This window comes from Protomyctophum parallelum (assembly GCF_964188405.1).
Source record: "Protomyctophum parallelum genome assembly, chromosome: 18".
Lineage (NCBI taxonomy): Eukaryota > Metazoa > Chordata > Actinopteri > Myctophiformes > Myctophidae > Protomyctophum > Protomyctophum parallelum.
Window position 1 is genome coordinate 34227287 of NC_139716.1, and position 15067 is coordinate 34242353.

The 15067-nt window shown below is 43.5% G+C and overlaps 1 protein-coding gene across 1 annotated transcript in view; it reads right to left on the bottom strand.

Annotated features, from left to right (window-relative positions):
• Window positions 1-10362: 10362 nt before the first annotated feature.
• paqr9 (progestin and adipoQ receptor family member 9) overlaps window positions 10363-15067 on the bottom strand; it is a 5552-nt gene continuing 847 nt past the window's right edge. The window contains exons 1-3 of the mRNA XM_083788756.1: window positions 13707-15067; window positions 12684-12968; window positions 10363-11228 (exon numbers count right to left, since the gene is read on the bottom strand). The exon at window positions 13707-15067 is cut by the window's right edge and continues 847 nt beyond it. Coding sequence (XP_083644882.1) covers window positions 10910-11228; window positions 12684-12968; window positions 13707-14284 — 1182 coding nt within the window. The 5' untranslated portion in view covers window positions 14285-15067 and the 3' untranslated portion in view covers window positions 10363-10909. The remainder of the gene's footprint in view (window positions 11229-12683; window positions 12969-13706) is intronic.

Consider the following 15067-nt stretch of genomic DNA (forward strand, 5'->3'; position numbering starts at 1 on the left):
TAAAAAAAGATCTGCAAGGAATTTATTGACAGGAAGTAGCTCATAAAATGTCTACGGTGGATTTTTATGAAAAACACTACAGATTGAAAGAGGATAATTCAAGCTTTCCCTACAGCTGCAATGTTGGTGATTTTGACGTTGTTTAATAGACTTAGAGGGGACTTTTCTGTTTGGATGAATGCTGTCTATGGTAAGTATCACCTAGGTATCACCTTGCTGGCAAGATGGCTGCGGTCTGAATATGGAGAATTGCCCATTTGCAGACCGCTGCCATGTTTCCATCATAGTTTTCAGTAAAGCAATGTCCTGCTGCCTCTTGCATTATGTGCTAATTCAAAACAGGTGGCAGTTCAGTGATATCTAACGAGCGCTTCCAAACTCCAGCACTTAGAAAAATAATCACCTGCAAGGACACAAAGTATCTCACAACATGTATACAATATACAGTGGACTTGCTGGACTTTGAGGATAGAAAGAGGATAATTCAAGCTTTCCATATAGCTGCAATGTTGGTGAGTTTGATGTTGTTTAAGACAATCATAGAGGACGTTTCTGTTTGGATGAATGGGCTGTCTTTGGAAGTTACACCTGAGTGCAGTACTTTCATCCGACGGAGCATTGGTCCGAACGACAACCTACCTCCTCCCTCACCCGAACCCTAACCTCCCCCGGGGCAGACACCTAAACCTAACCGCAACCCTCTCCCGACCCGCAGCGCACCTCGATGATAGTATGCCTCCCGTTACACCTAGGTAGCACCTTGCCATTAACTTATATGGTAAGATGGCCGCGGTCTGCATATGGAGAATACCAAGCTAAACTAACTTAAGTTTCCAAATAATTGGTAGTGGAGTAAAAGTACAATATTTGCATTACTCCGAGATGTAGTGGTGTACAAGTAAACGTATTGGAAGTTGGAAATACTGAAGTAAATTACAAATACCTCAAAATTGTACTCAAGTACAGTACTTAAGTAAATGTACTTAGTTACTTTACACCACTGGTTATTGTCTGGTGCATGATATCGGTGTGTCCACCAAGACATCGGTTGTGGTACTCAGACGGAAGGTTCCCGGTTCGATCCCCGGCCCTCCTGAGGTTATTAGTACTGTTAAAACCCCTTAAACCCCAGGGGGGTCCAGAAGGGAAAATCTAAAATATCGGAGTTGGAACCTGAGACCTTGACCAGCCCCATTTACCCGCTGAGAGCTGTTTATGTGTTTAGGTGGACAGCCGCTGCCCCCGCCGGCGGGGTATTGGAGCTTAATTAAAGTGTCCTCGCTGAACCCATCCTCTGCTTTGTGTGTGTGTGTGTGTGTGTGTATCATATTACACTGAGGGGTTGTGTGTACTGTAGGATAGACTGCTGTTACTGTGTGTGTGTGTGTGTGTGTGTGTGTGGGGGGGGGGGGGGTCATATTTCACTGAGGCATGTGTGCAATGGGATATAGACTGCAGGGTGTGTCACTTTCAGCGCCTGAAAGTCATTAAAGGTTTTATGACATTCATTTTCTTTTTTATTTTAGGTTTTATGACCTCAATTACACCCAAAAAACCTGAACTTTGAACATTCAGTGGATTTTCTGTGGTCTGAATTTTTCTTTGGGTTTTTTTGGGCCTTTTGAGCTACAATGAAAACAGGCAACACAGTGAAACAGTGACATCTGCTGGCAAATCCCATTGACATATATGGGATTTGCAGTAAGTGATGTCACTTACTGCCGGCAAATCAGAGCACCTGTTTGAGCCAGAAAACCCCAGATCACAGAAAATCTACTGAATGTTAAAAGTTCATGTTTTTTGGGTGCAATTGAGATTAGAAAACCAAAAAAAAACAAGAACAATTCCAAAACCTTTTTTTTAATGTCACAATCCCTTTAACATATTAACATTTGCTTACAATTTACAACGTAGGCATTTAGCACCCGCTCTTAATCGAGAGAGGCTTTACAGTAAGCAAGGTAAACATAGAGACAGTGTAGAGCCATAAAACCAAGAACCTCAGTCTAAGCACCAGTCTAAAAGAACCTAGCATCAGTCTAAGGAACCTAGCATCAGTCTAAGGAACCTAGCATCAGTCTAAGGAACCTAGCATCAGTCTAAGGAACCTAGCATCAGTCTAAAAGAACCTAGCATCAGTCTAAGGAACCTAGCATCAGTCTATACTCTATAGGGAACCTAGCATCAGTCTACTGTACTGTAGGGTTGGGTGTGTGTGTGTGTGTGTGTGTGTGTGTGTGTGTGTGTGTGTGTGTGTGTGTGTGAGAGAGTGTGTGTGAGAGATGTGTGCAGTGAGGTATGAATTCATCTCTAAAAAGCCAGGGAGATTTGAATGGAAACAAAACATGCCTGGAGTGGTGTGTGAGTGAGTGTGAGTGTGAGAGAGAGAGATCTAGCCACCACAAAAAGGTTGACTTCCCTCTAGGGCCGGGACTAATTGCGATTAATTTAGATTAATTAACTACAGAAAAATTAATCGCGATTAACTACAGATAAATTAATCGCACCTTTTATTCACCGCGGAACGTTTCTCACTGGGCGCTTTTCTATAGTACTGAAAACTGGAAATAATAAAAAGTCACCCCATTTTGTGTTGCCTAGAACTGGAGGTCTGACACAAAACAGTAACAATATGAAGTAAGTACAGCTTTGTGATGTCACTGAGATGTACTTGTTACTGTTACTAATTTTTTTTCAGACCTCCAGTTCTAGGCAACACAGAATGGGGTGACTTTTTATTATTATTTCCACAACAGGTATATTAATGACAGTAAAATGTTGAAAATGAGTGGTATCCTGTAGTCACTATTCGTTGATTCACTGGGATACCAAAAAACATTAAAAAAAAAGGTTTCTCGCTGTTCTCGGGTTGAATATTGATATGCGATTAAAATGCGATTAATCTAGATTAATTAATCGCAAAGCCTCTGATTAATTAGATAAATTTTTTTAATCGTGTCCCAGCTCTACTTCCCTCGCCTAGTCATGCAGCTAAGCACACACACACACAGGCTGGGAGAAGCACAGCTGGGTGGGAGGAGTCAATCCATGCCTAGCCCTACATTTGAATCATTCAAAGCAGACCAGCAGTCAGTGCACACACACACACACAGGGTTAACACTAAGGTCTCAGAGGCATTTGTTCTACTTGCCCACGTGAAAAGTAAATCGTCCATTATAAAGTTGATGTCTCCTTTCTTACAGTTGTCCGTGGATTATTTCCTTAATTTCCTAATGTAGCACGAAATGAGTTGCGATTCCAGGCAAAGTCCATCATTTATTCTATAAATTCTATATAGTTATTGTGTGTGTGTGTGTGTGTGTGTGTGTGTGTGTGTGTGTGTGTGTGTGTGTGTGTGTGTGTGTGTGTGTGTGTGTGTGTGTGTGTGTGTGTGTGTGTGTGTGTGTGTGTGTGTGTGTGTGCGTGTGCGTGTGTGTGTGTGTGTCAGGGGAAACAGCTAAATCAAAGACCCCCAACTGTAGTACTAATAAAATGCATAGCTAAATAAATGGAGAATTTGTGTGTGAGAGACATTGTGCACCGAGCCTCCTGTCATAAAGATGGCTCTGATCAACCAGGATAGCCCCAGGTGGTCTATTTTGAAAGCATCCCTGCACAGTAAAACAATAGCCTAGGTATTTTAATTTGTAACAGCTGCTGTAAGCCAAGGCCTGTGGTCGCAGACCCTATCTTTGAGATGAACCTGCAGATAGCCTTCACTCTTTGGCCATCTGTTAAACATACTATTTCAAACATGAGAAGTACAATTATGAATAACCATGTGCTATATGATTCATAATACACCACAAAGTCATTAGGCTATACATTTGAATTACCGTTCAATTGTATTTATAATTATTATTTTTACTTACTATGACTGATAAAAACTGTCATGCCTCAATTTGTATGGAAAATACCTATAGCTATACTGTATATGAATATGACTATGGGTTGACCAAAAGCCCAACTGTTACCACCATTGCCATATAGTTCAAAAGTACAATTTATTGCCCAGGCGGTGGCTTAACCGTCTGGGCACCCGACTGGTAATCCAGTCGCAGTGTGCCGCGGGTTCGACTCCCGAGCCCGACACGGCCTTTACTGCATGTCTTCCCCCATCTCTCTCCCGTTTCCTGTCAGCCTACTGTCTGTCCCTTCAAAAAACTAATAAAAGGCGTAAGCCGCAAAAAAATATCTAAAAAAAAACAATTTATTAAATTTTGCAGATGCTTGTCTCACTTTTAAGATTTTAAATGGACTTACCTCCACCACTGAAACAGTTCATAGATTGAAGGGACAGTAGTCTCAGAAACCCAGATATTTTTATTTCCAGGATGTTTTCACAGAGCATCTACCAGTCCCAGTGGGGACTGCAAAGTTCCAACCAGATGTAGTGTGTTTTGTAAAACAGACTTCTCTGTTAGAGAATCCCATCACTCTGTCTTCTACAGAAGTCCAACTATTCAACCTTAAGAGGTGGCTAAAAACAACTCAAATCTGTACATCATGAGTAATTATCAGCTCTATTTATCACCGATGTCACTTCTCACATCACTCTGCACGGTTGTTCTGTTCCCTCTACCATATTTACTTTTTGTATGGATAGTTTTATCATAATTTTTACAGGCTCAGGGAGTAGAGATGGAAATTAGCTTCTGGCTAACATTTACATGGATGTGAAAACTGATGTGTTGATTAATGAGCATTGTCCCTGTCAAATAAATAAATAGATGGGTTCACAGGTGAAAACACCACATTAAAGGTAAACAGTGCTCTTATTTTACATTCCACATTCCAGAAGACAGAGCGCTCTGGCCATGCACGTTCAGGTGTTTAGACAGATATCTCGTGTTGTGTTTATAGACGGTTGTCTATAACATTCGACGAATTAGACCCTTTCTCACCCAGGAGTCAGTCCAGCTCCTTATCCAGACATCAGTCATGTCAAAACTTGACTATTGTAAGTTGTAACTCCCTCCTTACTGGCCTGCCGGCATGCGCACTTAAAGCCTCTCCAAGTGTGTGTGTGTGTGTGTGTGTGTGTGTGTGCGTGCGTTGTGAGGACATTTGGACCTCACAATTTTAAAACTACAAACAACTACAAAACAAAACGACAATGATAGATTTCCACACGTCCTTTATTTCATTTTCAAATCATCTCATGTATTGTAGATCTAATTTCATACAGCATGGAATACATCACAACTCCTCAGCATCCGTGTGGATGGGCCTGTCACAATTATTACATAAATTATAATTGTCTAATCACAATTATTTGAGATAATCGCAATAATTGTTTTTGCATGATCTTCAATCTTCAATTGTTTCCATGTTAAAAAAAAGAAATAGCTGATCTAAATGATTAAATGTGTTAGTGATTTGTTTGTGTATAAGTTACGTGTCATATCTGCCCTGTGCAATTTGTGATTACGAAGCCTTAAAGGCAAACAGAAATACAAACTTTAACGTTCCAATGTTCAATGCAAAAAACAAACACAATTAAATCGTTAATCGCAATTATTTGCGTGGCAATTAAATCGTCAACTTAAGTTCATAATCGTGACAGTGTGTGGATTAGGACGGTATAACGTTAGCATCATCAGCGGCTAGTCGTTAATTAACGCATTAATTTAAAATAGATAAATGTGTAAATAATATATTAGTGGCTTTTCTTTTTCAATCAACCCTGAGTATACAGTACGTGGCTATAGGAGCCCAACCAACTCTTCTGATTGGGGTGACTACAGTGTGAAGTGCAGTAGGCTAATGCTCACATTCACAACAGGTGTGCTTCAACGGCTTCAGACAGACGTAAGGCTTTCACAACATCTTCAAGTACAGAAGCTCGTTGAAGGAATACAGTACTGCAAAGTCCATATGAGGGACTATAGTAGCTTTAAAGTGCACCATTATAGAGTACTGAAGTCCTGACGTCACTCGCTCATCCCCTGGGGAAGTCATTTCTCCATGGGGAATAACATTGTGTCATCTTAGAATCATCAGACACATCGCGGTCCAAAAGTAAACACAATTGTCCCGGTCACTCATATTTGATATTGATACAATCTATTTGTGGCAAATGAAATAACTCTGCGTCAGTAACATTAGTGATTTCTTGCTGTCGGAACACAAAAACACAACCAAAAGAAAAGTTTGAGGATTGTGAATGGGTGGGAAAAAACACGACCCGGGTCCCAGGTCAGGTAAATGACGTCAGACTTCAGTGCTCATGAATCACAAACAAGTTAATATGGTCCTTCTAAAAACTCCCTCTCTCTTACGTATTGGATGATGACACAAGACTTTGGGCGCGTTCGGAAATACCACACCGGAGCACACTCGCCTATTAGTTTGCATTGCACAGTGGGCTCAGTGCGCTATTTCCGAACGCGCCCGTGGTGTTCTCCATCCACACACACTTTTCACACACAAAGTTTCATCATTTACAGTTTCATAATTGACACACATCTGGAATGAACCCACATTTCAGTTTGGACTCGACTAGCCTGCTCTGCTTTCCCTCTGCAAGCTAATAGACGGCATCATGGGAACGGATGAAACCAAAGGCAAATTACTAGTAGTGAAGAGAAGAAAGTCCGCACACAGGTTTGCTCCAATGGTGTTTTCTTTCATTTAAAACACCATAAGTTATAAGACACGACGTTTCGGCCGCGGACGGACTTCAGGTGATCAGGTGGAGCAAACCTGTGTGCGGACTTTCTTCTCTTCAATGTATTTACCTTAGTCCAGCACCAGCCAGGAACTGGATGTGCGCAAGCCACCTGCTTTCTAAAGCAATTACTAGTAGTAACACACTGGCAAAACATGGCCTTGCCCAGTGGTGGAAGGTAACTAAGTACATTTACTTAAGTACTGTAAGTTTAGGCTTTTTTAACATTTGAAAACTTGAAATGGGACATTCTGCACAATAAGTAGGCTACTTTCTACTTTTGGTAGGCTACTTTAAGTATATTTTGATACCAATACTTCTGTACTTTTTCTGCACACTTTTACTCATAACAGAGTATTTCTATATTGCAGTATTGAGTAGTCTGGCCCTGGCCCAGTGTGCTCCGCTCCCTCTGGTTGGCCATCAGAGGTAACAGGCCACAACGTCCTGTGATGGAACACAGACGGAAACCAAGTCCGTCAAAATATTTGGAGCCAGCGTAGACACTGCTATAACCCACTATGCATACATACAGTACAGTACAGTAGTAATGGCCATGAATGCTCTAATCTAATCTAAACAATGCTTTATGTTTGCAGTAGTCTCGCGTAGCGTCGCCAGACAACTATTCCACAATCTCCAAATGCTATATAGTCTGGAACTACACCTCCCGAAATCTGAGTAATCTGTTTCACAAAAATATATTTTATTTCTGCTAAGCAGTAAGCTATATATCTATGCTCTATGGATACATTTGCATAGAGCTTGATAGAGCTTCCGTTGCTCCAGACTGTATGACGGAAGCATTTGGAAATTGTGTAACAGTAACAGTTTGGCAACGCAAGAAGAAAATAACAGAAAATACGTGGGTTGCAGATTTGGACCAATCAGGAGGGAGACCCCCAGAGGTCATTCACCAGTTCCAGTTTTATCACTTCTACTTTCACATTAGGCTACAGTTTGACTTCCGCAAAAAAACGATTGAAGTGCAGATCTAGTCAGGAAGTCCCCCCCCCCTCCCCCTGACGATGTGACACAAAAAGAACACACACTGTTATCATTATCATTGACACATATGTCTCCAAAACCACCCTATGGCTTTTGTACATTAAAAGCTTTGCTACTGCATTATGTTAAAACACACAGACAGAATTGTTAAAAAATACAAAAGCAGCAGCTTGTGGCCCTGAACAAACCGTCAAAAAAAAGGAAAGCAGCAAATCATTATACTGCTCAGTGCATCATAGTAGAGACAGCATCATATATTAAGAACACAATAAAAACATGTTGAACTATTATTACAAAAAAGTTAGGAAAGCAAAGCGAGCGTGGCTTCTTAAAGTGACACACCGCAGAATACGGAGAGCTCATTTAGAGTGTGTGCACTTAGAGAGTACAGAAATGGATCCTACGGGTCCTTTTGTGCACCCTCTTAAGTTAAACGAACCCTCCGGATTGGTGCAGCTAGTGCGCGTGTTGTGCACGAGGCGTTTACAGTACAGTAACAGTACAGTACATAAGTACCGTAACTGACAAGCCGGTCGGAGCTATTTCTGTCGCGTCAACTACTAGGCTGCCCCATTTCCTGCTGGCGAGGTTTCATGAGAAAGAAAGGGGAAGTGTGTGTGTGTGTGTGTGTGTGTGTGTGTGTATGTGTGTCATAAGACTTCATCGTACGACCGCATCTGTCGGTCTAACCAAAAACGACTCCATGTTGAAAAGCAGTCATTTTGGGCTATACAGCAAGGCCCAAGTTCCACCTCAAACAAAGTCGGGCAGAAAACCTTGCATCTCCACATTTCAACTTTCTTATGCCGTACAAGAAGAGTGACGCACAATGGCAGCTCACAACGCATCAGTTGTCTGCTATTTTCACTATGTATTTTTATACAATAACAATTAAAGAAGCAACAGTGCAGACATACTGTACAAGGTGTCCAACCATCGATTTGAAAAAAGCTAAGCCAAGAAACCTTTTAAGATGTTTAAGTGTGTACAGTATGTCAGAGAGAGAGAGAGACGGACAGAGAGAGATATACAGTATAGAGACAGAGAGAGAGAGAGAGAGTCAGGCAAGCGATAATAACATGACTCAAACCACAGACCGTCAGAACTGCCACTTTCCTCCATAATGTTACATACTGTACACCACACGGTGACATTTGAGTCACGTTGCATTAATATCATTACTGGGGGCATAACATGTGTGTCTTTTCTCTGCAGGGTGTAATAACAAACAACAACTGTCCCTTGTGTCGTCTTACGTACCCATGAGGGAAAGGACAACGTTATTATTCTCAACCTGTGTGATCTACAAGCTCACAATGCCTCGCGTCGGGGAGTCCCCAGTTCAAATAATGAATATTTATTTTATTTTTATTTATTTTTTCAGGTCATGGCCTGAAATGGTTCAGAACCATTGTGTTCGTAACAGCAGCCATGTTTGGAAATAGCAGGAAAACGTAACTCCCAGGAGGAAGTGAAGTGGACTCTGTCCCATTATAGCCGCTTGCAAAGCGGACAGAACAGAACGCCCTGCGGGGAACTTCCCAAAATATAATCCTTTCATCTCTTCCTCCTTGTCCTCAATTCCCCCGCAGTACGAAGGGAACGTCTGGGGAGGGCTCGGGGAACAGCAGTGGTGGAGTACTAAAAGTTTTTTACTTTGATTTACTAATAGTCCGGAATTCAACATTTACTTGAGTAAAAGTACAAAAGCATTGGCTTCAAAATGTACTTACAGTACCAAAAGTAAAAGTGCTAATTGTGCAGAATGTCCCATTTAAAGTTTTCAAATGTATAACATGTCTTTTGAAAATAGCAGCTCTACAAGCTCACAATGCGTCGCACGACTCGCACCTCGACACATTGTGACCTTGTAGATTTGGATATTGGATATTTGAAATATTGGAGTAAAATATAAAAGTACAGTACTTAAGTAAATGTACTTAGTTACATTCCACCACTGGGGAAGAGAGGCCTGAGGGCTGCAGAAAACATGTGGGAACCATAGAAAGTTCTGCTTTATTCGTGCGGCAGCAGGTGTCGCACGAATGTCAAAATAGCTGATGTACAAGCTCACGCCGCAGTGCAGCGCAATGCACCAAAAAATAAAATAAAATAAATAACCTAAACAAAAAAAGATAGGAGATAAGAGGTTTCTGCACTTGAATAAAACGGTGTCTTTATAGACACGTGTGGTGTGAAAGGACCTTAAGACGGACGTGATATACAGAAATAAAAGAATAATGTTACTGCACACTGTAGCTTCACTTCATCCTCCTAGTCCTGCGTACGTGCACGTTTGCGGCTTTGCGCGGGCGTGTGTGTGTGTGTGTGTGTGTGCATTTGTGTGTGTGTGTGTGTGTGCAAATCTTAACTCAGACAAGCTTGCATAACCTTCATTCAAAATAAAAAAGATGCAAAACAAAAGGCATTCGCAGAGCGATTTGTCGTTTAGTGCAGTGGTTCACAAGCTGTGTGTGTGGGGGGGGGCAGCAGGGCATTCTGTTCCAGCTTCATCCAGCAGATGTCTGCTCAGGTGCTCACATGGATCGCTCAGGGGCGGGGGGAGCAGTTAGGTCTTACGTTTATTGCTCATGAACACTTCGACACATACAGTAGCCTGGGGGGGGGGGGGGGGGACTCGAACCCGCAACCTTCTGGTTTCCCATGCATGCGTCCTCATTCAGCTATTTGACCACCCCCAGGGTCCTTTGGCCCGCCGCTAGCCTAGCGTTTTAAGGCGCAGATCACATAATAGGCTCTAATGCAGCCTGACAGCGAGTCGCGGGTTCGATTCCCGAGCCCAACAACAGCCTTTGTTTCCTGTCGTTCTTCACTGTACTATTATATCCAATAAAGGAAGAAACGCCCCAATAAAATAAAATGAAAAAATCTACTGCCAAATTAATTTCGCAGTTTTTTTTCTTCTTTTTTATCCCCTGGTCGGTCGCCGACACGGACACATGTGCCGTGTTCATGGGGGGGAAAACTAATATTCCATTTGGACATGACGTTCCCGAGTTGTTACCGTTTGAAACCAGCATGCCTTACTGAAAAAAAACCCACCAGAGATAAATCCATTTCTGTCAGAACAATAGACAGGAGCGGATCAGTTTCCTGTGGGATTGCAACTCCAGTGTTTTTACACAAGATGGTGCTGTTCGCTGACATTTGAAATCACCCAAAAAAGGAAGAAAAAAAAGTAAGTCGTCCTTGGCAGACAGTTTCACACTTTAGTGGCATTTGAGATGATCGCTGCACCGCTCCTTGTTGGCCAGCAGGTCGCGCTGCTGGGGGGCATAGATGCGGTTGGCGCAGCAGGAGAACCAGGCGATGATTGAGGCGATGGCCGCCTGCAGGAGGAGCATCACGCCCAGGGTGGAGGCCAGGGTGGGGCCGGGGAGCCGCGGAGGGGGGGAGGAGGGGAGGAGGAGGAGGCTGGACGACAGGAGGAGGGCTCGGACCTCGGACTTGATCATGTGGAGCTCGTCCAGGATGGACAGGAAGGTGCAGCAGTGGAACCACTGGTGGCTGTGACCCCACAGGTCAAACCTGGAGCATGGACATAGAGGGCGTTTGGTTGATTCCAGTGATTGATTGATTTTATTTCACAGTATGTGGGATGGGTGCATTTCAAACGAAAGTACAGGACAAATGGCACTTGAGGATAGAAGCAGAAAAGATTGTAGTTGCTCTTTGAGAGTGCTTTTGAAGGAGTCTAGGGATTCACATTTCTAAATGGCTGTTGGCAGGGCGTTCCACATTAATTTTAGTGGCATAGGAGCTAAATTAATTTAAACCCTTGCAAACGGTTAATAGAACCACTTGTGGCTGCATGTGACCCCACAGGTCACACCTGGACTGTGGACATAGAGGGCGTTTGATTGATTCGAGTGATTGATTGAACATTTTATTTCACAGTATGCAGAATGGGTGCATTTCACACGAAAGTACAGGACAATGGCACTTGAGGATAGAACCAGAAAAGCCTGTAGTTGCTCTTTGAGAGTGCTTTTGAAGGAGTCTAGGGATTCACATTTCTAAATGGCTGTTGGCAGGGCGTTCCACATTCATTTTAGTGGCATAGGAGCTAAATTAATTTAAACCCTTGCAAACGGTTAATAGAACCACTCGTGGACTGCATGTGACCCCACAGGTCAAACCTGGAACCGTGGAGATAGAGGGTGTGCAACAGTCAATCCAACTGGTTGCCTATAGGTCAAGCAGACTATTGTTATTGCACTCCAGCGCTTAAATCATCGAAAACGTTAAAATTGTTTCAAAAACGTTTAAATCGCAATAACTCTCTATTCTCCGATTCTGAACTCGAATTTGTGAGCTTTGCCCTCGTCTGATTGGACAGTATACGATGACACATCCAACTCAACTCTTTTAATTGAACAATATTCCTAAAGATAGGCAATCACACTCGCAATTCCACAGGATTGTATCATTTTAGTTTGTCATTTAGATGGCATGTTATTAGACAGATGACAGTTTAATTTGTTGGCCTGGCATCCTATAGGGTGTATAGTTATAAATGTTTTGATAGTATACTGTTTAGATGTTGTGTTCTTGGTTTACCTATGATCCAAGATTATCTCTATGCATAACCGTATTACCTTGGGTTTACCTTCCTTACTGTAAATCACTCTGGATTAAGAGTGTCTGCTAAATGCCTAAATTGTAAATTGAACAAATTGATTGAAGCGATTCTGAAAAAAATAAGCAATAACGTTTTTGATATTTGCCGCTATCGGTCAATATCGGTATCAGCAAATAAAACTGACATTAACAGATGGCAGTAGCCGATATTTATTTGTTGTTGATAAGCATATGGCTATGTTGGTGTGTTGGTTATCCGCAGCGGCGCAGCCTACCAAGCTGTAGATTCTGAACATGTATTTCTTGTATTGAAGATGTATTTGTTTCCCTGGTACAAAAAGAGGTTCCCTGGTAGCGGGATGGGATATAAATGTGTATCTATCTGCTAGTCCTGCACCGTACCTTCCCGGGGCCAGCCTCTCGGGGACCTTGCTGATGTTGAAGACGGCCGACACCACCAGCCAGAAGCAGTGGCGGTAGAAGAACCCGGGCATGGAGGCGGAGGAGGCGAAGGCGGTGGAGGCCGCCGGGTACGGGCTGGCCGCCAGGAGGCGGTAGAAGATGGGCGTGGACGACACCAGGAAGGGCAGCAGGAAGACCAGCGTGCGGATCATGTAGCGGTGCTTCCGCCAGCGCTGGCGCGTGTTGCAGCACGACAGCACGCAGACGATGGCCACCAGGCAGGAGCTGGTTCAAGGACGGAGAGGTCGGTTAGCCCATTTGCTCGTCTAACAAATGACGTACATTTTCCCTTCATTGTGGGAATGGCATTTATGTTTGTGTTTACGTCATATTTGACGGACATATGGACATATATCGGTTAGCCGATTTGCTCGCCTACATATGACGTAAGTTTTCCTTTCATTGTCATTGGCATTTAATGTTTGTGTTGCCACATATTTACGTCATATTTCAGGCACATATGGCGTAAATTCTCCTTTGATTGTCAATGGCAAATGTGAGACGTGACGGGACGAAAAGCTGTATATAGGCGCCCCTCACTTCACACAGGTGTGATTTTTGAGGGGCGCTCTTATCATCGTACATCATCATGACATAAAATGGACACTTCTATTTGCTATGATGTAAAATGTTCCATTCATTGTCAATGGGAATTTAATGTTTGTGTAGGACAAAGTTTGTGAATCATACATCATCTCATTCCGGCCAATCACTATTTGCATCCTAACTTTTCCATCTTTACTTTTCTATCCACACTTTTTATCCTCAATGCGTACTTTGCCCAGCCAATCAAATCATCACTATGGGGTACACACAAAGCTAGGGGGGGGGGGGCGCTTCTCACAAATAAGTAAAAAAAAAAGAAACTAGCAAACCGGCATAACAAAAACTACCGGTAATCAAAACTAAAACTAAACTAAACTAAAACTAGAAACGAATGTAAAATGAAAAAACAATAATAACCTCGGAATATAGAAGTCATCGAAGAACGCCCTGAAGTCCGGCCAAGACGACTGCAGGAGGAGGGGTTCCTCAGGGTCCCCCCCCAGGCCCTCCTCGTCCAGCTTGGAGCCGGCAGTGATCGTCATCTCCGCTATCCCGGCCCTCGGGTGGATGTAGTAGTAGTAGGCCAGCGAGGAGCCCACGGTGTAGGCGCTGATGGTGCCGTAGTCCACGAAGAAGCACACCTCGCGGACCACCAGGGACATGGAGTTGAGCAGGTGGGCCATGCTGCTCGCCATCAGCAGCATCAACACGCCCACCAAGTAGCTCCACAGCGGGTAGAAGAACGGGTCGCCGGCAGCCGGCGCGCCCTCCCACGTGAACGCCTCGGCGAAGTGGTACGCGAACACGAACACGGGCAGGAAGTGCGTCCAGAAGTTGCCCGTCTCGTTGGTGGGCCGGAACGCCGACCACAGGCACTCCGACAGGCTGTAGTCCGGGTAGCGGTAGCCCGACAGGATGTAGCTCTCCGTCACGCGGGGCGGGACGTCAGTGTGGCGGAGGAGGGGCCGCGAGCGACCGCCGCAGCACAGGGACATTGTGGGGGGTGGTGTTAGTTTTGTCGACTAAGTCTAAATGTTACTAATGTTGCTCTGGAGAGGGAAGTCTGGAGCTCTCTGGAGCTGTTGCCCCAGCTACCCGACCACGGATAAGCGGCTGAAGATGATGGATGGAAGCCTAAAGGGATCTTGACACCACTTAGACTCCACTAAGACTAAACAATTCCAAATGACTAAAATGGGACTGGAACTAAATGGTGTTAAGTCCGAATTTGCTGTCAAATTAACACTGGCATGACTAAGACTAAATATAAGAATTTGATATTTAGTCGACTGAGACTAAACGATTTCAAATTACTAAAATAGGACTAACTAAACGGTGTGTTATTCAAAAGACTAAAGTCTGAATTTGCTGTCAAAATTAACACTGCACATTGGGGACAGTATTTAGGCCTTAGTATTTAGATAGCCGCTTGTCCTTTAGCTATAACAAGAACAGTAGAACACCCCTATTAATGAGGTCGTTGTTGTTATTGCAACGCACTGCACTCAGTCAGTGCTTCTTGTTTTATTGCTTGCACAAGCACTCGGCTGACGACCGCGGCGGTTATTGGCTCAGAGGTCACAGACATCACAGACTAAGCTTCCTGAATATAACGGACGGACATAAGGCATCATCGACTGTTATAGGCAGCTCTGCTGAGTCAAATTAAATGTCAACAACAGGGCGAGACGACTTCTTTTCCCTTCGACCTTTGAGCCCAATATTCCTCCGTAGGCCTCCTGTCATAAGCAGACAGCTATAGACCACACAGAGCGCTG